At 35.6% G+C, this 24,301-nt stretch overlaps 1 protein-coding gene across 1 annotated transcript in view; it reads left to right on the top strand.

Annotated features, from left to right (window-relative positions):
- The window catches only part of LOC122811115, a 106,680-nt gene that overhangs the window by 9,433 nt on the left and 72,946 nt on the right, over positions 1–24,301 (top strand). Inside the window, exon 2 of the mRNA XM_044082712.1 lies at positions 20,417–21,807. Within this exon, the coding sequence (XP_043938647.1) occupies positions 20,417–21,807 (1,391 nt within the window). The remainder of the gene's footprint in view (positions 1–20,416; positions 21,808–24,301) is intronic.

Here is a 24,301-nt window from a genome sequence, read left to right as displayed (position 1 = left end):
AAAATCTTGCTTTCTTCCCACTTTTCTGAGATTTAAAAAAGTTCAGTTACAGATTTGCTGTTCTGAACTGTTTGTAAGTTTCTTGGAGGCCATTGTTTGCTTGGGCTAAAGGGAAGTCTCTGTGTTCATCAGTGGCAGTGATAAACATTGAGCAGCCTGCCTGCCCCTGTGGGAGTGGTTACTGCCTTGAAACTGTAGTTTTATTGGCCATTTTGGGTCAATTCCTAACTCCTTGATCTCCCTCTCTTAAAACCCTCTTTTGCACGTTTTTGCTCATAGCGCAACATCGGGCATCGCCGCCTAATTGGGTTTAAACTATTCCTGGCTCCATAATGTCTGCTCTTCACTTTTTCCCTTAGAACTGCTCTACCTCTCAAATTAAACACCATATTCTCATTCTAAGGCCCCTCACTGGTCCAAATAAGTAATTTTACAAGTTAGCACTAATAAACCATAAGCACTACTTACTCTTATACTCTCTACGATTACCTTGTCCCCTATTGGTTTGTTTTAATTCAGTTCCCTATATTACTCTAGCATGTCCAAAGGTCAGTCAATGGTTTCCTCTCCAGTCCAGCTGGTGAATCTGGGAATTTTGAGGCAATGTTACAACTGTCTCATGTACACGGACAACCCTCTCCTCCTCCAAACCGGTTCAAATATATGTGAGAGATGCAACCATATAGCCAAACTGGAGGCTGAGCTCTCTCATCTCAAAACTGGTGTAACCAGTCAGGAGGAGAAGGTAACCTCACACAACACAATTCCAGTATCACATAGTCCCACCACAACAGCGAACCAAACACATAAAAACACAAAAACATACTCGGAGGCTCTAAATAAAAATCTACCCAAGCAACAGAGACCTCCAAAGCAGACATCCAAGCAAACGCTACCCCAAAACAAAACACATACAACATATAGCACACAAAGTCCGTGTGCCAAGCAGTCACAGCCCTTAAGGCTCAATAACACACCTGATACTCTTGTAATAGGTGACTCTATTGTCAGACACACTGATGTCCCGCTCACCAGGCTGAATAAAGAGAAGGTCACAGTGAGCTGCCTTTCGGGCTCTAGGATCCGCCACATAACGCAAGCATTCAGGTCACTCCAAAGCAAATACAAATATGACTCAGTCATTGTACATGCTGGCATGAATGATCTGAGACGTACCTCCCTCGACTACATGAAAAGAGACATAGAGGAGCTCTCTGATCATGTAGCCCAGGCCGGTATGACCCTGACCTTGAGCAGCATCTTACCCTCACCTAGAATGATGCCACAGTATAAAGACAAAATGATCGATTTTAACAATTGGCTAAAATTTTGGTGTCATTTAAAGGGGATCCAGTGTCTGTCAGCCTGGGATGACATGCTCGACAAGCCACGTTGCTTCGCTAGGGACGGCTTGCACCTGTCACCCCTGGGCTTTCGTATATTGGCAAAGGCTCTTGCTACCCCCATAGTGCCTTTTTTAGGCAAGGCTCAAAAGTCAAACCCACCTCCATAGACAGCACAAGGAACAAGAAACTAAGGGTAATGCTACTAAACGCCAGAAGTCTTAACCTCAAGATGCATGCACTCGAAGCTCTCCTCAGTATGGAGAACATCGATATCTGTGCAGTGACAGAAACCTGGTTCAAGGCTCCAGAGAGCACCCCAGCACTACCAGGTTATACCTCATATCATGCTTTTCGGCCCCAAAACCCTGACCGAACCACAAAAGGAGGGGGAGTTTCCATATTTATCAAGGATATCCACACCTCCAGGTTAGTGGCATTTCACAAAGTATCGGAGACCATCCATGTGCAACTGACAGTGGGCAAGACTGCTTTTCAGTTTATAGCATCCTACAGACCACCCTCTCAAAGTCAGGAATCCCACTCGGCTTTCCTGAAAACATTGGAGAACATGAAGATCTCTCCAAACACCATTATATTGGGTGACTTCAACTACCCAAACATAGACTGGGAGCATTCCTCAAGCTCCAGCACCTTAGCCCAAAGGTTCCTGGAATTTATAAACTCAAATGCTATGGAACAACTAGTCATCACTCCCACAAGAGGGGAAAACATACTAGACCTGATCATTACCAACATGGGGACTCTATGCTCCATACCAGAAGTATATCCCTCATTGGTAAGATCAGACCATAAATTAATTTTACTGGATATCCACATCCCAACCCCACCCCCAGCCTAGAAAACCACAGTGAAAAACTTCGTAAAAGCGAACTTCGTACTTCTCAAAACCGAAGTGGAATCCTTCAAGGCTCCAGGGCCAGTGGAAACTACGTCCCAAACTGCAGAATCCTATATAAATGCATTCTACGGACATCTCTAGGAATGCATGGATCATGTTATCCCAAAAAAAAATCAAGACCCAATCATCCAAAGGCAGGTGTCCAGTCTGGTGGACCCCAGCCATAAATAAACTGTACAACAGAAGGAGGAAGCTACTACATGATAGAGCAAAATCCCTAAAAGGGAAGGCATCTCTGATCAGTACTAGCAAAAAATTACGATCCCTCATAAAATCATCCAAGGCCAGCTTCGAGAGAAAAATTGCACAGGACACTAAAGACAATCATAAGGCTTTTTTCAGTTATGTTAGGAACCTGGGATGCAACTCCCAGACTTGCTCTGAGTTGATTCTAAGCGACAAAAAATACACTGAACCCACAGACATCGGCAATATCCTGGCAGACAGGTTCAGTGCAAACTCCCCCCCTCCCCCCCAAAAGAGCAAGTATCTATCCCGACAGAGTGCAGCCTCCCAAACATCTCTGATGCTTAGGTGAAGGCCGCCCTCTCCAAAGCAAAAAACACTGCTTCCATGGGACCAGATGGCGTCCCGGGTTGCGTCCTACATGAACTCCAAGAAGAACTAATCCCTCAAGTAAAACTGCTGTACAATCTCAGCCTCACTACAGGATATGTGCCCAAAGAATGGCGTACAGCAACAGTGGTCCCACTCCACAAAGGTGGCGCCTCTGCAGACCCTGGAAACTACCGCCCCATAAGCCTGACTAGCCTTGTATGCAAGGCTATGGAGAGGATCATCATGGAACTCATAAACAAAGACATTGGGGGCCTACAGACACTAGATCCTACCCAATTTGGCTTTGTCAAGGGCAGATCCTGCCTTTTGAACCTGGTCAACTTCTTCGAAACAGTCACCAAGGCTATAGATGAAGGGAAGGTAGTCCACACAGCCTATCTGGACCTTGCAAAGGCATTTGACACAATACCCCACTTGGGCATCATAGATAAGCTATCCAGCCTAAATATAAACCCCTATGTCACAAGATGGGTCGCATACTGGCTCAAAGACAGAACCCACAGAGTCAGAGTTGCAGGAGACATGTTAGACTCGAAACCGGTCACAAGTGGTGTCCCACAAGGTTCTGTCCTGGGACCTCTCTTGTTCAGTATTTACTTTTCTGAGGTACAGGCCAACGTGGGAGGACTATAGTTCACCAAGTTTGCAGATGACTGCAAACTGGGCGCCATAATCAACTCTCCGGCTGGCACAAACATCCTTCAAAAAGGTCTCGCAGAGATGGATAACTGGTGCCAGAGCCATGGTCTAAAGCTAAATGCCAAAAAGTGTATAGTCATACCCTTTGGCAAAAACAATGTGCCCACAAATTACCACATAGGTGGTAACCCATTAAGTACAGAGAAAGTAATTAGGGATCTGGGGACCCAAGTTGATAGCAATCTCTCCTTTGACAACCACATTGCCAGAGTGGTTAGAAAGGACTTCTACATAGCCCACCTCATCATGAAAGGATTCACATCTAGATCAAGAGAGGCAATCGTGCCCCTTTATTCATCCCTCATCAGGCCCATCATAGAATACAATGCCCCCTTTGGGATGTACCTTACCCGACACCTGCAGCAATTAGAAAGACCCCAAAAGTACCTCACCAGGAGGATCAAGGGACTCAAACAGATGCCATATGCTGCTCGGTTAAAAAAACTCCAGTTGTACTCAGTTGCATACCACCTAATTTGAGGCGATCTATGCCTGACATATAAAGCTATGTCCAACCCAGAATTAATGGACATCCTCCACCTCAGTAAATCTAAATCTCTTAGAGCCACGTGATCGAGAGACTTGAACCTCAGCACAGAAATAAATAGAACATGCTGGAGGGACAGATTCATAACCCAGAGGCTCCCTTCGCTCTGGAATAGAATTCCAATTCATGTTAGGCAGAGCACCTCACTGACTCTCTTCAAGAAGAATCTTGATAAGTGGATGGGGGATCGTAGGTTTGTCCCGGGGATTACTTCCGTGTCACTATTAGACAGAGGCACAGTAAACTAAACTTTAAAAAGGGCACAGTATACTCAAATCAAAGGGTGGTGTAAGCCAAACACAATCGGGCTAGGCTTATAAATGCCCCAGGGCAGATAGCCTAGTATGAACCTATGAACCTAGTAGTATGTAAATTCACTATGAACTCCTAGTACCAAATGCATATCTTCTATGCCACATGTTTTCATAAATGTCTTCAAAGATATATCCTTGTCTGTTATATTTTTCTGTCAGGGCCCACCATGCAAATCTTCACTGCTGCAAATCAAATTCTAGTCCCCACTTATAAGTAATATTCCTTGCTGAAAGCTGATTATTCCTTCCAGAAATTTCTTAAGCTCCATTATAGTAGATTTATGTGGAATATAAATAAATGCTAATGTAATCCTCCTTCCTTGCCAGTAGCTCCTTAGTACTGCACATCTACCATTATTATCTTTTTTATCATCTTCTGTCACTATTGGAGCTACTCTTGCAATTAATATAAGTACACACCTTTTCCTTTGTCCCAGGTATTCCACTGACTAACCATCCTGATAACCTTTCTTTATTAAATTCACATGTTTAGTTCTTTCCAGGTGTGCCTTCTGTAGCATAGCTATTTGCACTCTATTTTTAATATAGTTCACTACTCTTTTCTTTTTTGTGTTTATCTGTGAGGCCTTTGACATTTAAGGATATTACAGAAAGCATCATTGTGTTAAAGATGTATTATTCCCAGCTTTTATGTATAACAGCTTTTTAAGTGTCTAGTTCCAGCTTTTGTGTTACATGCATACACTAGTTGACAGGCTAATCCTTTATATAATTATCTTGTCATATCCATTTGAGCCTATGTCACATCACATCTTACAAAACTTTGTTTTATTGAAAGCCTTAAAAAAAAAAAAAACAATATCCCCTAAGACCTGTTAACTTAATACTAACACACAAAAAACTATGTACATATTCAAATGTTGAAGTTTTACCCTACTAATACAAATGTGTCCCAAACTGACAGCCACACTCGCAGACTTGGGTTAACCTAAAATAAAGGGTATCCATGCTAAGAAGCATGGTACAGTCTGTACTCACACTAAGTGCTGTCTGGGTTTTTCTTATATTTATAGCTCTGTCAGAAAGGAAAACATTATCTCCTAGCTATTTCTCATTATGAGATTATCTCCATGGAGACATGAGAACAAGATACAAAGTTGCTACTAAAAGCATGCATTTATTTGCTAGAAAAAAGCTTTATAATATTCAGTGTTCTTTTTCATTTACTTGCTTTCTCTTATAACTTGTTACTTAATCAAGCTAAGGGCCTTCAATTCAGTCATTCCCATATGCAAGAATGGGAAAAAGCATTTCAGATTTTTTTGTCATGGCCTTTTGACCAGACTTTTTCCCCTTTTTTTGCATTGTGGTGCCTACATTTCTTAAAACTGAACAAGGAGAAAGAGAAGGGAGGGAAACAGAAGCACCTGTTCACATTAGTTTTCTCATTTCACTTAAAAAAAAAACTTTATAGCATGCAAAGAAGTTCATGCACTACAAAAATGTTACTATGAAGAAAAAACATGTTTTAGTTAGTTAATTTTCTTCATTTTCTTCCTCCTGTTCCCCTCTTCTAAGTATTTTTCCTTACATTAATGACATGAAGTAGGGCATATGCTTTAGAGTCCCTTACAGATTTAATAAAGTAAAAAAAAAAAGGTCCAATATTTCCAGATTTTCTTGTTCACTAATGTAATTATTGCTTTGTAATCCCACATTTGTCAATTTCTGAGTTAATGGTTTTATTCCTGTTCATCTCCACCTCCCAAATCCTGTCTCTGCTTCATTTCCAACATCTCTAGTTTCTTCTAGTCAACTGTTGCCATCATACCTCTTAACTATCCAGATTTCTGCAGAATGTTCAGATTTTTGCCTTGTGTTTTTGGTCTGCTCTTTATAAAATGTGCAAATTTGTGTGATGATCTGAAGATTGAAGTCACTAAATAATGGCAAACTTTTAAGTTTCAGATTTCGTATCCTTGATAAAAATCTATGCTAACGCAAATCCTGTTGCTCTAGCCACCTTCTAAGTTTATATGAGCAATATTTAAAACTGTCCCTGTTATTGGGCCTTTGCCCCCCCCCATGATATCAGTCTTTGTCCAGATTTCTTCTACTAAGAGATTGAGAGGTATGCCTGCTGTGCACCTCCTCCTCCGCCTAACAGCTTTATGCAGTATCCTCTTAGCAGTAGCTGTACCTCTATGTACAACACACTATCACCTCTATCCTATTCTTATATAAATCCTGCCTGTGGTAGCCATATGCCTGGGCTTTCACAGTTTATCTTCCAGTTTCAAGAATAGTCTATAGCTGTGATGTAAGATCCCAACTGTGATGTCTTTAGTACTGTGTATGGGGCAACTCTGACTTCCACCTAAGGTCCCTTTCTCCAGAGGGTTGAAATTAAGAGATGGATAGGTATTGCATGGGGACCTTAGACTTTTCTGTTGAAACCCTAGTCTGGCACATATGTACTTTCTGTCTTCTTGGCTATGCTGTCAGAGAAGATTGCTTTTGCTGAGGTAGTTGACTTCATATGGGAGCCTACTGCCTGGGACAGAAAGGAGGTGCTTTCACTCGAGCAAAGATGATATAAGATTATTACAGGGCAGTGAATACAGTAATGAGTCATATCTGCCATATACATATATTCTATGTCAACACTTGCATTTCTATCATAACCCATTTACTGTTCTACCTGTCCTTTTTGAGACAGTGGTGCAGAAATACCAGACAAGATTAATAATGCCCAAGTAGATAGTCTAGATCTGTTCTGTAGATCAACAGGCTGATACAGAGTTTATTATCATTCTATCCGACCATTGTCAGAAAAAGACAGTGGCTGTGCCCTTCTCATCTTGTGCATGGAGCTGAGGATGGTAAGGTTTGGAAAGAGGACATCTCTTACTCTAGCCACAAGTTTTTTAAATTAATATGGTCCGATGTGAGTGGGCCATTTTGCAGCAGGTGATGGAGGACTTGCATCCTATACCTGAATCAGGCTCCTAAGAGTAGCTGAGTTGATATCTGCATATAACATTTACCATCTTTAATCAAAAATCAGGGACAGAGATCACAATAATAAAGAGCAAATACTCCAAACTAGGGGCATGTTTTATTTATTGGTCTTTGCTTAGGCAGCTGTTGGAATAAACTGATTCCTATCAACACATGTTTTCTGAAAGGTAAAAAGAATCTAGCTTTAATTACTAGTTTTGTTTGGGTAGTTGTAATTCCCATTATTTTGCCACAAAAATCATGCATTTATGAGGCTAGTGCATAGTTGTGAGGCAAAACTGGGGATATCCTGAAAATTCAAAGTTTAGAACTAGGTGTCCATAGCTGGTAAGACTGAGTCACAATGTTTCTTCTCTCCCCTTTCCTTACAAATAGGGAGTATCCAGGTATTCACTGGTGAATCTGTGGATAAAGTCCCCTGTCCACTTTCCCTTTCTAAAAAAAAAAATGGAGGAGAACACGTTCTAATCCTCTTAGTCTCATTTTTCTGTCATCAAATCACTTCACTGAGCTGTCCAGGAGGTCAGATTAACCTCACAAATGCTTTCTGGCTGGAGTTGGGTGGGTGGAGGGTTTGGGGGTATATGGCCAAGATGGTGACAAGCCAACAGCTGTTTGAGTTATATTTCTGACAGGAATTAAGTTTTTGACATTGTGGACTGTTCAACTTTGAAGACTACCATCTTTTCAAGATTTTGGAAGATTATATTCGAAGTATATATTCTCAATTTTCTTAATTCCTGTCAACATTTAAATAGAGTTTTGCCTCTTATTTAAAATAGGTTACTCCAAAACTAACTCACAGAACTTGTCATTTAAAGAAGAAACTACAGTCACTTTTTATTAGCATAGAAGATTCTCAATAAAATTTGATAAAATGGATAATAAACTGGATAATGTCAAAGAAAAATGCATAAAGCAAATGGAATATCTACATGCAATAAACCAGAAGATTCGGATCTCCAGTATGGAAGAGACACTGTATGATCTAGAAGAAAGAGTTTCAGAAGAAGAACATAATATTGAATTTTTATTAAAGCAAAATACTTATTTACTAAGTAAAATAGATTATCTTGAAAATAGATCTAGGAGGCACAACATATACTTTTATGGATTACCTGAAAAAAATAGGAGGAGATGCTATGGTTGATTTCCTCTCTTCTTGGCTCCCTAAGATTTTAAATTTACTGGAGTATTTATCATATGGTATTGAAAGAGCTCACAGATCATTTGTGGTCCCATTGTCATCAACAAAACTAAATACAAATCCGAGATCTATAATTGTGATATTTTTCCTGCCAAGATAAGGAACTGGTTTTAAAAAGTGCTTGGTAAAATTTACCAATTAAATTAAATGAGTACAATAAGGTTTGACAAGGACTACTTTTCATTTGTGATTTTGTAAAGAAGAGTTCCTTCCTTCGATAAAAGAATTGGAGACAGATTAAAGTACACTTATTATTTCCATCTAGCCTTAATGCTTTTCTTACAGAAGGAACTAAAACCTTTGAAACACTACAATCATCTATATCCTTTTAAAATCAAACATTTTAGAACAAACAGAATAAATGAAATGGAACAATAGTTCAGTGAAAAGACAAGCAGAAAAGAATGGGTTGAAAATTACTTGTAATAAGAAAAAAATAAAGGGCAAATGAATATCAGTTTTTTTCTCCCTGATCTAATTGGCTTATATTCATGTATCCTTGGTACTACAAGCTATTTTACAACAAAAAGCTGTAACTGACACAGGCAAGAAAATATGTATGCATATACACAAAAGTAAGGTAAAGTGATTTAACCTTCTTTATCACTCTTTATAACATTATAAACAGTAATCAATATTTACTTTGATTTGTGTCTTTCGGCTTTTCCCGGTTAGGGGTCGCCACAGCGGAACTCTGGTCCGCTAGTGATTGGTAGTTGATTTTTACATGCCGAGTTACCAGCCCTGACGCACAACCTTCAACAAAGGTACGCCCATTCATGCATGTCTCCATGCAGAAGACGCTCTAGCTGAGAATCGAACCGGACAGCGTCTTTATTTGAAATATATTATTGATAAGAAAATTTTAAATATGTATTCTTTCCTTTCATTCTGATTGGGTTATATGGCTGTGTGTGTCTTTACTATGAATGAATGTGTTTTGCAGGATCAATTTTTTATTTAGTACTATGTCGGTGGCTAGAGAATTTTTTAGGATGCATGAATTTCTAGATATCTGGTTATGTGTGGCATGGTTATAATATGAACTTGCTGCTTGGGTGGAGTTGTGGGTTATGTAGGCTTTTATTTCTTTATTTTCTTATATGGTTACTTATTTTTAAAAAGCTTTTGTCCATTTCAGTTTAAAAATGTTAAAATATGTCTACGCAATGAAGAAAAATAAAACTGTATTATATAACTTTATTAAATAAAGTAAAAATATCCACAGTTAATCTGAAACTCAGAGCAATTATATATAATGAAGCTTATATATATATATATATATATATATATATATATATATATATATATATATATATATACACAATATGATGAGTCTGTTTTGCATTTATTCTAAATTTTAAATATGTATAATCTTTTTTGACTTCATATTAAAATTGTATTATTAGCAAGTATTGTATAGAAAGAGAACTTTACATAGTTAGGATTTGAAAATGGTTATGACAGTTGATTTAAGAAATATTGATTATATTTCTATAATTTTGTTATAACTAATGTAAATGAGTTTCATATTAACCTCCAATATTTTACTCTGTTTGGTAACATTATGTAATATAGTTTTATTTTCTTAATAATTGTGTAGACAATAGATAAAAAAAGATTTGAATAGATTTTTAAACTGAAATGGACATGAGCTTTTTAAAAATAAGTAATGTAGACTCTGATTTAGATATATATATATATATATATATATATATATATATATATATATGAGTCTGTTTAAAACATTTATTCTCGAAGATTTTAAATAATATGTATAAGCTTTTTTGACTTCACATTAAAATTGCATTGTTGCCTTTTGCCAAGTATAGTATAGAAAGAGAGAACTTTACATAGTTAGGATTTGAAAATGGTTACCACAGTTGATTTAAAAATATTGATTATTTAAATAAAATGAATTAGATTTAATAGTTCAGTATGTAAAATTGTCATTTACAAATCCTTGAAACATAAATATGAAATAAGCCTATATAACTCATTTAGTATTTGTTTAATAAGTAACATTCTATATAAAATTACTTCTCAAATAGGCAGAGAAGAGGTTTGTCTTGGAAGGAGACCTTACAGGGAATGCCTGAATAGAGATGCTATTCATATGCAGTGTCTTAAACCTCAGAGATTATATGGTTTACTTTTTTTAAATGTTTAATATTTCGAAGTTAATTTGATTTCTAGGAATATTAATAACTTCAGTTTGATCAATAAACATGTAGAATTATTTTCAGTCATATTTTTTCTCCCTACATTAAGAACATATAGCTAAATATACTTCTACTGATGTATTATAAATGAAGTGCATTTCTATCAGTGTTAATGGTTTGAGTGACAGTTGTAAAAGGGGAAGGTTAAGAAAATATTTAAAAATGCTTAATGTTGAAGTTGTATTTTTACAGGAGACATTTGCTACAAATAGACATTAATAGATGTAATATCTTTTCAGTACTTGTTAGGTCACATTATAAAAAAGAGATGTAGCAATGTTATGGAAAAACTCTGTATTAATGCCGAAAATCATAAATTTATGTGGGAAAGTATACACTTTGATTAGTCTTTATTGCATTCCTGGATTAAGAGTTAAAGTGGTTAAGTAACAGTTTGAGGAGATTATGCAACATTCTAAAGGGACTATAGTTTTAGCTGGAGACTAATACAATAAATAAGCATAGGAAAACAGCTTCATCCAAGACATTAACAGACTTCATAGATATGTTTAATATTAAGGACATAAATGAATTTGCAGAAGCAAAGTCATTCTTTTTTTACATGTTATACACATCAACATGGCACCCAATCTAGAACAGATAGTGTATATTTCAAGTGATATTGCTGGAAAATTAAAGTTGTTGCATGCCTTCTATCTGATTTGTAACGCAATTACATTTGAATTGAAAATTAATGCAAAACAAAGTGCTTCTATTAGTAGAATTACATTATATTTAAATAATCTGAAATATTGTAAGGAATTGTATAACAAAGAAATTCAGTCCTTTATAAATGCAAATGTAATAGAGAATATATTGGAGATATGTGTGGGAGTCTTTAAAGTCATATTTATTTAGTAAAATTCTATCTTGGTATATTAAAAAATGGAATAAAGAATTATTAGATTTACAAACGAAAGTTGATCAACTTAAATTATTACCTTTTTGAATTTCTAATTTATCAAAATATCTTGATGAAATGAATACAAATATTTAGAGACATTACATCATAAAACAATGATTAATTTAGAGAAGAATTAAAATGAGTTCTTCTATGAATCCTAATAATCAATGTAGATTAGCAAACAGAACAAACAAAAAATGATTAAGTCTAACCAGATAAAAGAAGTTTATATTCCTGGAACTATAAAAATGGTTTCAGATTTAGAAGGCATTTTAATAACCTTTAAAATACATTTTAATTCAGTTAATTTATATGAGCCAATAATAGAACTACAAAGTATAATAAAATATTTTTTATGAAACATATAAAAATAAATTTATAGAAGACCAGCTCACACTAATAGATATACCTATTTCAGTGTCAGAACTTAAATTTGAAATTAATAAAGTAAAATTAAACAAAGCACCTGGAATTGATGGGAGATGTATAGACTATTACCCAAGGAAGGTTTGGCAATATTGTTAAGAGTCTTTCCATTAGCTAAAGAAGCAAAGATATCCCCTCATTATGGAAATGTACATTCATTTCTCCAATTGTAAAGTTGGATAAAGATGGAAAAGAGTGTTCATTCTATAGACCAATATCCCTATTAAATGTTGGTTATAAGATTATTATGGCATTACATGCTGTCAGAATTAAACAGTTTCTACCTTTGCTGATGAAGATAAAACTGGTTCTATACTGAATAGAAACACATATGATATTAAGAGAGTAGTTACAATAATTGATTAATATTGCAAAAGGAAGTTTGACCCTAGTAAATGTAGACATTAATAACACCTTTGATTCAGTTCACTGGGATTATTTACTGCTGGCCTTGGGAGAATGTTTTTTTACAAGATTTTATAAACTTAATTAGATTGTTATATCAAAATACTTTAGCTTATATAAAGATTGGATCACATACATCTGGGCCAATTGCAATTACTAAAGGTACTAAGCAAGGATGTCTGCTGCCTCCATTATTATTTGTGCTGGTCATAGAAGCATTTGCGAATTGTATTAGATTGAATGCTAACATCAAAGGTATACAGTTTAGTAATCATTTAAATTCTAAAATTCATTTGTTTGCAAATGATATTCTGTTAACTTTAAAGGATTATGACAGCTCTTTACAAGATTTATTTGAGACAATGGAACTCATTTCTGGCCTTAAATTTAATGAAAATAAAACTAAGATAGTAATTATAAATTGTAATAACCATAACATGGATAAGACATTTTCTAAATATATAGTTCTAGATAATAAAATTAAGTATCTAGGGATTATGTTATCAAATGATATTAATGAAATATTAATTATACTAATTTTTTAAATAAAACAAAACACGTTATGAATAGATGGAATATTTTTTTACATTGGAAGACAGATTTTTCTTAATTAAAATGCTTATTTTTTTCCAAAATATTATTATACTGTATACAAGCTATTTCTCTTCCTCTTTCTAAAGAATGTATACATCTATTGAGTAAACTAATGTTAAACTTTTTTATGGTATCCAATAAACCTAGAATAGTGTTAAATCACCATCTAAAAGATTGGACAACAGGTGGAATTTGTCTCCATAGAAATGTATGCTTTACCATCCATTATTAAGACAATAATGTTATGGTTAAATTATTTTTATTCTGCAAGGTGGAAACATATTTGGTTAAAATCACTCATTCCCAGTTCAGTTTAGTAAAATATTATCCAACAACTTTGGTTAGTAAGGGAATATGTTTTGGAGATAGATGTATGCGGTTGCATTAAATATATTTAAAAATTTTCTGAATAAAATCACAGGATTTAGAGTGTGGTCATTTCTATTCTACCCTATAGCTTGGACACAGAATAACATTAACACCTTTGATGTCTCTAAAATGATTATACTTGTGGGAAAATATTAATATATTGGCATCAGCTAATGCTTTCTGGAAAAGTTCTCTCTATGGAATACATTATGAGCAAATATGATACAAGTATTGAAGTTTGACTAGAAATGCAAGCTGTAAGGCAATCTGTTGTTAGTAAACTAGAGTCAATGCATGTATCTATCAAGGATACTGTCCACAAATTTGTAGAATTTGATTATTATAGAAAAGCATACGGTAATAGGAAAAAGGCACCTATCTAAAATATAAGTTATCAAAGTACAAAACTGTATTAAAATAATTTTGAGATTTACAGATCAATACATAATTAACCTCTTAGTGAAAATGATAGAAGGTTAATGCTAATTTCTTCAAAGCAAACAGCTCTTTCATTGCAATGGAAGTTGTTTTCTTGGAAATCTATATGTAGAACCTTTATTAATCCTCATAAAATGGAATGTTTAAACAAGATATTGGGTGTCTCAGATGTAAATTAAAATTGAAAGCAGATTGGCAGCATATGTTTTATGATTGTAAATCACTTAAAACATTTTGGGAAAAAAATGAATTTTTTTGCAAACTGTTTTTAATGACAAATTTCAGTTAACTAAATCTTTGTTTTTTAATGTTCCATTACCCAAATGTGTCCCCATATCAAAATGCTCACTTTTATGGATTTTAGTATGAATTGGAAGATTGAGACTTCTCCTTAATTGTAAAGAATTCAATAATATTGCACTTAATGTTTCTCAGCTGGAACTGTCTACAGTCAAGATGAGAACTGATGGAATCACTTCACATCACGACCAATTTCCAGTTAAACATTATAGAAATACTTGGGAAAATTTACTGTAAAATGGCATGAAGTAGAATTATATTTTGAATGACTAATTATTTTTAAGTAGACAGCTTTGTAACTAGTTTAATTTATTGTTATATATTTTTTCTTTTGTGTGGCTAATTTGTTCTAAAAAATTCTCTGTTTTTTTCCTTATGACTTGTAATACTTTTTAAATGGTAATAATATTCGAGAAAGAAAATGCTTCCCAATCATTGTGTGTCTCCTGTGACCAACCTTCAGGTTTCTAGAGTCAGGCTTACAATTTAGGTTTCTTTCTCAGCTCTTTTGAACAAATGTACTTATGTTTTGAAGCATCCTATGAACAATCCAGGTACAAGAACTACCTGTGACAAGTGGAAAAGGTGCACTTCTCTAGTGTTGGATAAATGTTCAGCTTCTTAGATGCACTTTCCCCTGTCTAGTCCTAGGGAAATTGTCCTTGTTGTTTGAGCTAGAGCAATTGTAGTGCATTCAATATACATTTGACCCTCCTATACAGTTTCCACAGGGTGTGTGTATCTGTGTGTGTGTGTGCGTGTGTGTGTGTTGGGGGGGGGTAATACCTTGACCTCTGTTAGTATATGTACAACCTTTCTGAAGGGTACCTTTCACCACAGGCCCTGCTCTTAGATACTGTTTTCAAAAGAACCTGCATTTTATGTTAGAAAATCTCAAGCCTCATTTTGATCAGGCTCATTTGACAAAGGGAAAATATTTGTCTTGGAGATCATATTTTTGTGGTAGTTACATTGACCTATAGAATTTCAGAGCTTCCCACTTTGCCTTTGTATTTTCCTTACTTGGTGTTTTGTCAAAAATTTCTTGAGTACTGACTGAAGGTTTCTTCCCCATGATTGGTTATTAGTGTCTTGATCTTAACCAGATCATTCTTTTCATATTTTCCTTCTAACTATTCCAACCCAGAGAAGCATTTACTGCACACTGTACAATACCAACAGAACAGCTAACTTTAGAAAATACTCACATAATCTTTGCTATGAGAAGAATAACAGATAACAAGATTAACCTTTAGCATTTGCCCAAGTGGTTTTCTGTTTGCATTGTTTGCTGTCATGAAGCTCACAGTACACCTCTTTTACAAGTGTCACACTACCAGACCAAGTTTGGCAGCTGCCTTTTTTTTTCAGAACCACTTTCTTAGATGGAAATCCTGTGGCTGTGACTAGCTCCCTGGGCCACATATTATTGACTGGGTTTGGTGTTTGGATCAAAGCTTAATTTGGATCTGTATTTATTCTGCTTGAGACAGATGCACTAGTTTTGTGAAGTCCTTACCATGATGAGCATGGTGGGTAAGTGGTAAAAGATCTGGCTCCGAGATTCATGGTCTTGGTTCAATTGGGACCTCAGACATTATTTTATATAGAGTGTTTGTATAAGCCCCCCCGTCACTAATTTACACTAACCTCAGCCATACACCCTACCTTAGGAAACACTGTCACTATACAAAACATTCAGACACACCTCACTTGCAGCAGCAACACCCCCTCCACGCACACACATGCACACACAGCACTAAATTGATCTCCTTCCCTCAATCCTGCTCCAACTGTAACCCATAAATTCTTGGACAGGTGCACACACATTCCTATCCATAATGACAAATCTTTCAGTTTATTTGAAAGTTTCAGTATTAAAAACCCAGATCCACACTTGCTTTACCGACATACACTCAATCTTCATCTTATCAACAACTCAAGCACTTGAGAAAGAGTGCTTTTGATGAATTTCCCAAGAATTTCACTTTTTTTCTATGATCTTGCTATTCAAAAGAGAGAACTACACCCATAAAGTGCGTTTCTGTGTTAATCTAAAATATATGCCACATTAAGGGTGCTCCAAAAAAGTTTATTAAAGTAATTGGCTGCGTCATCTAGGAGTGATGTTTTCAGTATGGGCAGTTTAGGGATTTTGGTATATTTGTAAAGTGTTGTGGGTTTAAGTTAGATTGAGGGAGGTTTTATAATTATGGCCTTTGGGTGATTGGGAGGTTGTTCTGTAGGTATATGCAGGTAGATGGTCACTTAATATATCTGGGAGTGTACTGGGATTGGAATATTTATTTGGATCTGTGACTAAAATCCAGTCTAAACTTGTTTGTTGCTTGTTGCTTTTGGAATTCTAGTTGATGTTATGATGAGTTGGGTGAACCTGAATAGATTTAGACTATTGTCAGGGAAGTCTGAGATTAAGCTTTGCCAATTGATATTGACAGCACCCATGATTATAGTTTAATTGGATATATTTTGTGATACAAAGGACAGGATGTCCTCTAGTATGGGAATATTGTGACAGGGGAGGGTGTACAGGATAATAATACAATTTTTTTAGTATTATTGAATCTTAAGAGGGTGTTAATGAGTTCACCGTTGTTAAAGTTTTGGGGTAGGCTTTGAGTAGGGTACTATTGTACAAGTCTACAATCCAATAAAGTACCTCAGGCTAATAGGAGACAACGACAAATTAAAAAAAAAACTCAAGTGAGCACTTTCATCTCATAAAATTACATATAGAGACATCTTCAGACTAATGTTCGCTTTTACAAACTTCACTTATATTAAATCATATGCACCAATCAAAAATCACATGACTACAACAATTAAAGCATCACATAAGTTTAAAATACATAAATACAAACAAATTCTAAAAACTACGGACTATTAGTGTTTCAGTCCTTTTCTTTTCAAATATATTATAAAATCCTCTCTATTATTTAAGCCTGGAGGGTTTGTTTAATAGTGTGTTGCGACTGCAAATCTTTTTATGTGGGAAGGACAACTTGTGAATTGTGCAAAAGAGTTTATGAACATAAATATGCAGTCCAAAGTGGAGATGAGAGAAATGCCCTGAGCAAACATTATAAAAATAAGAAATGTAATATTGATTTTAAGTTTTTAGTATTAGAATCATTGGGTAATACAGACTGCTTAGTCAACATAGAAGAAGAACTAGGGTGGTTAGAATACTGTTGGCAGATCAGATTAAATGTGTGTTTCCTTCCAGGCTTAAATAATAGAGAGGATTTTATAATTTATTTGAAAAGGAAAGGATAGGTGCAATAATTTTGAGTTGTAGTAGGGTTGTTATATTTTATATTTAAAGAATAAAAGGATGTGTGACTCAGAGGTTAGCTAATATGTTAGAGTAGCTTTTTATTTGTATTTCTAAGCTTGGATTGGATAAGGTAGATTTTCTGATTGTATTACTGTTAGGGTGTTTAAGTGATGTCCCGTATGTAAGGAGTGAAATAGTGTAAGCCAGAAGAGGTGGAGTATTGTGAGGTAGACGTGTGTCATATTTAGTGAGGTTAAATTGAGTAAAGGACAGAAAAGAAAAGAGATGTGGGAGGAGTGGAGTAGCTTAGGGGATGAATATAGGTTGAAAGGGGTGTGTTTTAGTGATGTAATAACTACAGTTGCTTAGGGGTGGAGTGGAGTTAGGGGTTAAGTGGAAAGTTGATTTGATTGGAGGATGTGTTGGTGGAGGTGTGGTTATGTTTAGTATAAAAGCAATTGAAGTGGGGTGGGTGGGAATTGGGGGTAGGATTGGGGAGTGGAGTGAGCCCATGTGGAGCAGGCTGAACCTGGATCGCACAGAGCTGCTGTAAGAAAACAATCATCAAGTACATGGCAGCTTATGCAAAAACTTTTCTTTGCATGGGAATAATGGTGATTGGTAATTTATAGGGGAAAGAGCACGGGAAAGGGGAATCTAATTCAGAAACCTGAATCAAAAATTTTATTATGTGAAAGGTTGACTGTAAAATAGAAGTAAAGTGGTACCATAGATAAATGCTGCCAGTGAGACATGGGAAAATCTGGGTAAATCAAGTTCTGCGGAATGCAGCAGAAAATAATTGAACTTATAAGGTTACAGGGCATAGAAATATTATTGGGACTTCAGAGAACTAAGGTTGAGTAACTAGGTAGGAGAACATAATGCATTTGGTCTCAGTGTTAGGATAAAAGAAAGACCAGGCTGTGAAACAGTCCAATTGTGGATAAATGGGAACATAAAACAATTGCAAGACACACAGAAATGAGAGACAGAGTAAAAGCTAATGGGGGAGGGGAAGTGAACCTTTGTGATGTGCAAGGATGCCGTTTAAGGGCAAACAGATAACATACAATTAAGAAGATCTGTCTGAAACATACATTAATTATTTGCAGGGGCTAGCAGAGCAGAAGAATCAGTGGTGCAAGGTTCCAAATGCAGGTAAAGAATGCTTGTGGTTGTTCGGCAGTTGCAGGGATTAAAATATTAATTATTTGCAGGGGCTAGTAGAGTGCAAGGTTCCAAATGCAGGTAAAAAAGAATGCTTGGGGTTGTTTGGCAGTTGCAAGGATTAAAACATTAAATATTTGCAGGGCTAGCACAGCAGAAAAATCTGTGGTGCAAGGTTCCAAATGCAGATAAAGAACACTTGGGATTGTTTAGCAGCTGCAGGGATTAAAACATTAATTATTTGCAGGGGCTATCAGAGCAAGCAGAAGGATCCATGGTGCAAGTTTCTGAGTGCAGATAAAAATAATGCTTGGGGATGTTTGGCAGTTGCAGGGATTAAAACCTTACAAATGACACAATTTTCTTTGTAAAAGTTATGAATAAGTCCTTAAACAGGATCGCATATCATCAAGGGCTATAAGAAGAAAAACATGGTTCTTGCAGTGAAGCAGGACATTTTCCTCTCTCTGTTTTGGTTTGTGTTTTGAAGTTTTTTCGTTATTATTCTGTGACTTGGCCAAAAAAAAATATTTGATTGCAGCTATTCCACACACACACACACACACACACACACACACACACACACACACACACACACACACACACACACACACACACACACACACACGTGTATGTGTGTGTATATATATATATATATATATATATATATATATATATATATTTATATATATATATATATGTATATAATATAAATATAGATATATATCTGTAGCGATAGATATTACGGTGTGTATGCATGCAACAGCTGCACACCTAAGATATGTATATATCCTGCTGTTATATTTTAAATTGGGTGCTTTCCCCAGCAACCTTTAAAACAAGTCTGGGTAGTTGGATGAACAGTCACAAATTTCCATGTGAGATATTTGGGGAAACTATTTAATGGGGTACACTTATAGTCTCCCACCAGTACTGGATGATATGGCTGATAATCTTGGTAGTTCCCTTTGGCTGCAAGTTTAGCAAGTAACTCTTATGTTTCTTTAGAATGTAGCTGTTGCACTCAATAGTTCCCACTGTCTGTGCTTGTTTCGCCTCTGTGTGCTCTTTTGTTGTCAGTTTTCAACATCTGTACATAATGTGATAGTCTTTGGGAATTGTATTTTGTATGAGGGCACTTTGGGAAAGGACTTCAAGGGGTCCCTGTTTAGCCCCACATAATAAGGGGGTAAGGGACAAGAAAGGTATTGGTGTCTAATGTGCTGTAACAGAAAGCTGGTAAAAGAAAATTAATAATAGGGAGGTAAAAATCTTCATGTTTTCAAAAGCCAGAGCAAAGTCTCAAAGATACTGTTATGGTAAGTACCTGAAATAAGAATCTTTTTTTTTTTTTTTTCTCCTCTTGCATTTTATTATTATTTTAAATATAGTTGGTGTCCAAATTATGAAATTTGTCTTAGTTATTTTTTCTGTTAGGTACACACCATTAATTGAAGGTCCAGAGAGAAAATTTCCATTCAGACAGCAAGTATGACAATTTTAGTATCACTATTTGTAATTGACATTCCATTAACATTCTGAACTGATCATATTTGTCCCCTGCTTGTCTGAATGAAGTTAGTTTTCTGCTTGGAAGTTTATCCCGTAATAATAATAATAATAATAATAATAATAATAATAATAATAATTAATACTTAATAACAGCAACTATAATAAATAATTGTTCTTGCATTTAGCTTTGCAGGTGTTTAAATCAGCGAAGTATGCTACTGCAAAAGAGCAAACACATTTTTGTGGCGTTGTAGAAGCTAAACACAGCAAATTGTTTTTCTTTTTGTATCCATTCTACAAAAATGAGAAAACAAATACTTCTGAGAACAGTGTTACCAATGAAACATACCTATCATTTCTAAGAGACTGTGTTTTTGAATATTTATTCAGACCTTTCCTAAAAAAACTAAAATTTATGAACAGTTTTATAGCAATCCAATCTAGAAGTAAATATGCTTTTATCAAATGTTCTGCAGATTTCTCCAGTTCAGGTTTTATAGACAGCTGCACTGTAGCGAGTAGCAGACTATCACAGTCTGACTGCCTGGTTTCACAAATCCAAACAGATCCTCGAGAGCTTCCTGAAAACAGTGTTTGGAATGGAGTTGGTGGAGAACTTTCTGATGAGGTGCTGACATGTTTAAACACATTTGATGATGAAAGTGACAGTATTATTTCTGATGATTCTGTAGAAGGTCTCAGTGAGTGGAACACCGAAGAAGATGAAGAACTGTGGAACTCTTTTCTTAAGTGCAGTGATCCTTACAGGCTATTCAACTTTCAGGGTTGTATTTCAAATGTCAGAACAAATGAAAATAAGTCTGCATGCATCATTCCTAGTGTAAACAGTGGTAAAAACAGTAAAATGTCATCAGAAAAGGATGTCATAGTTACGAAAGCAGGAACAGATGTGCAACCCTTTTGTAAAGGTTACACTTTTAGTAAAGATGGAGATGACTGGGAAGTTAATTACCATCATATCACTTTTAGAGGCAAGACCTACATGAAGGACAAACCAGAAGACCTGGATTCATTTATGCAATGCAAGAATTTTTACAGTCATTTGGACAGTAGAAGTAAAGCTGGAAGTGCAAAGGCGTCATTAGTACATTTGGAATATTTAGAGAATTGCTTTGGGAATATAGGGGATTTTGAAGAATGCAGTTCATTTTGTAGAATTATTAAAAATTGTGACAATGTTACTAATGATCTGAGCTCAAGTGATGACAGTTTTGATGATGATGATTTTGAGAGTGAAGATTATAGCAAGTTATGGGAATCACTTTTAACATGTAAAGATCCATATAATCCTTTAAACTTTACAGCTTGTATTAGAACTTACCCATCCATTACCAAAAGTGATACGTTACTAAAGAAGAAAATGGACACTGAACAGCTCTGTATTAAGAAACTAAAGTGTGAAAAGAAGAGAAAGCCAACATTACCAGAATGGCCGTTTAAACACACGTGTGGTTCCACAGATGGAAATATCGCAAAAGTCTGTGTTTGGAAAAAAACAGCCAAGTCAACTGTGAATAGGGCTATAATGCAGCATCAGCACACCACCTTGAAACAGGTATGTAAATTACAGAAAATGTACTGTTTTTTCCATTGCATCCAAAGGCTCCCCAACTGCACTGCATGTGTTTAAGAAAATTCCTTATTAGATGCTTTGTGTGGAATGCTTTTATAGGGTGTGTTGGAAAGTAGTTAACCAAGGAATATGAAATTGTAGATCTTAACTATGTTATGGAAATGAGTAACAATCTTGAGTGTGTAGGTACCACAGTTTAACAATGCTGCAAGCACTGTACATACTCTGAGGTTAGTGTAGTCAGTAGCAGTAGTCACTTGTAGCAAAATCTTCCAGCTGGCATAAAGAACTTCTTTGCATAATTATGTACATTGCTACTCATACAAAAGTCACAACATGATAGAGGACCTATAAATGCAAGTTATCCTCCACACATGCACCATATGACCTTCAAAATTGGGCCTGCTAAAGAAAAGGTAAAATTTAATGTATGGTTGCATGGCTCTTAGTTTAGTAACCCAGCTGTACGATCTTCAAAAGTTAAGAAGTTATGATTATTGGATGAAATATTAAATGATTTTCACTCTATTAATTGCATAAGCATAAATTCTTAGCAAAACCATGTTTTCTGCCTGGACCATATGAAAAAGTTGTGTATGTCATAGTTCAAAGATGATTACTCATGTTGAATTTTAAATTATCTTTGGAGTTTGAAAGAATTAATTTTAGACTTAATGTTTTCAGTGACAGATATAGATCCCTTAAGCTTGACAGCACAATTGATTGAATGTGAAACATGGATTAGTATGAGAAATTGTGATATTGCAAGATGTGACCATTTCGAAGAAGGCAAGAGGAAACAAGTATATCAAAGACTTACTTGCAAATTGCGGCAAATGCAAAGAAGAAAAAAAACAAGAAATAAAAAAACACAATCCCTCCAAGTAAAGCACTTTCAAAAATCGCCATAGTACCCAGCGAGTAAAATACCACTTTATTACAATAGTAAGATGCCTGGTACTTTAGACCTTTTTAAAAATGATTTGAAGTTCATTTATAAGAAAGGGATTTGTTTAAAGAACTACTACGAATCCAATAAAGTTGATAGAAAGAAGGGAACAACAGTGATAAAAACTGTACCCACAAATGTGTCAGTTGCAAGCAATGAGCCTGCATTAGTAATAAGGAAATAATATTTTTGACTAGTCGTGGGAGAGAGAGAATATCACAACATTATTATAACTGTAATTCTGTGGGGGCGGTCTATTTTTGTGTTTGCCACTGTGGTGCTTTCTATGTTGGAAAAACTGGAAGGGTGCTTAAAAAGCACATCTGTGAACACGGGAGGTAGATACTAATTCTTTAGTTAAGCACCACAGAGAATGTAATAATAGTAGTTTTAAATTCTCAGTTTCGGAACAGGTATACAAAAATCCAAAAGTGGGACAATAGGAAGACTTCTGGAGTATCATTAACTCTATTGGCAACTGTATCTACAACCCAGCAGACCTCCTGGTTTAAATTAGGTAATTTGCATTGTTTCCATCTTAAAATTAAGGTCAGCAAAATTATAAAACTATAACTTATAAAGTATAATCCCTACATCCTTCACTTGTACCTAATAATGGTTTTACAGTGGCTTTTGTTATGTATACTGTTATACTGTTATACTTTTATAGTTTTCCTATGTCACCATTCTTTAAAACAGTGCCCTTTAAATTTTGCTGATGTTATTTTAAGTGGTTTTACTTAATTGATCACAGTTTCTTATTGGATCAAATTGTATATAAAAGGAATCAAAAATGTATTTACTCTAGTTCTGATGAAGTCTAGTTTTGAACGATAGCACTCAGCTATCGTAATAAAGTGGTATTTTATTTGCCGGGTGCTGTGGTGATTTTTAGAAGTGCTTTACTTGGAAGCATTGTGTTTTTATGTCTAGCAAAGAGATGGATGGATTGCATGAGACAAGACCTATGATAGTCAGACATGTCTGTTGAAGAAGTTAAGAGTGTGGTAATAGAGAGAGATGGCACCAGTTGATGCAACACCCCTACCCCATGTAGAAAATGAGGGAAGGGGGGGTAAAATGGCAGTGAAGATATCAATGTGAAAAATTGCTAATACTGTGAGGATACCCTTTTCAGAAAAAAATGCTGGGGATATGACTATTGTCAGATTGCCATGTATGTACATGACCAATAAAACTTAGATGTATGCATGGAGACTGGAGTTGCTGTCAGTTACACTTTTATTGCGCATTTACTCCTGGATGTCTGCTGTATAGGTCTTGCCATCTGGCTGGTACACTTATTGCACTGTTCACTTGTCCCATTTTATGTTTGTGCATAGGGTGGAAAACATATGAGCAGAGGAGGTTATGCAACTGTATACATTTCTAGTTAAGTGTGCAAAGGCAATTACTTAATAGGTTCATTAGGTTCATAGTTTAGTAGTAGGCTGGCTGCCCTTGTGGGCCATTTTAAGCCTATAAAACCAAAAAGAACAAGTTGAACCAAGAAGTAACAAAGTCCAG

Source organism: Protopterus annectens, chromosome 9.part0 (genome assembly GCF_019279795.1).
Source record: "Protopterus annectens isolate FY-2018-M chromosome 9.part0, PAN1.0, whole genome shotgun sequence".
Classification (NCBI taxonomy): domain Eukaryota; kingdom Metazoa; phylum Chordata; order Ceratodontiformes; family Protopteridae; genus Protopterus; species Protopterus annectens.
This window is presented reverse-complemented; position numbering and strand designations above follow the sequence as displayed.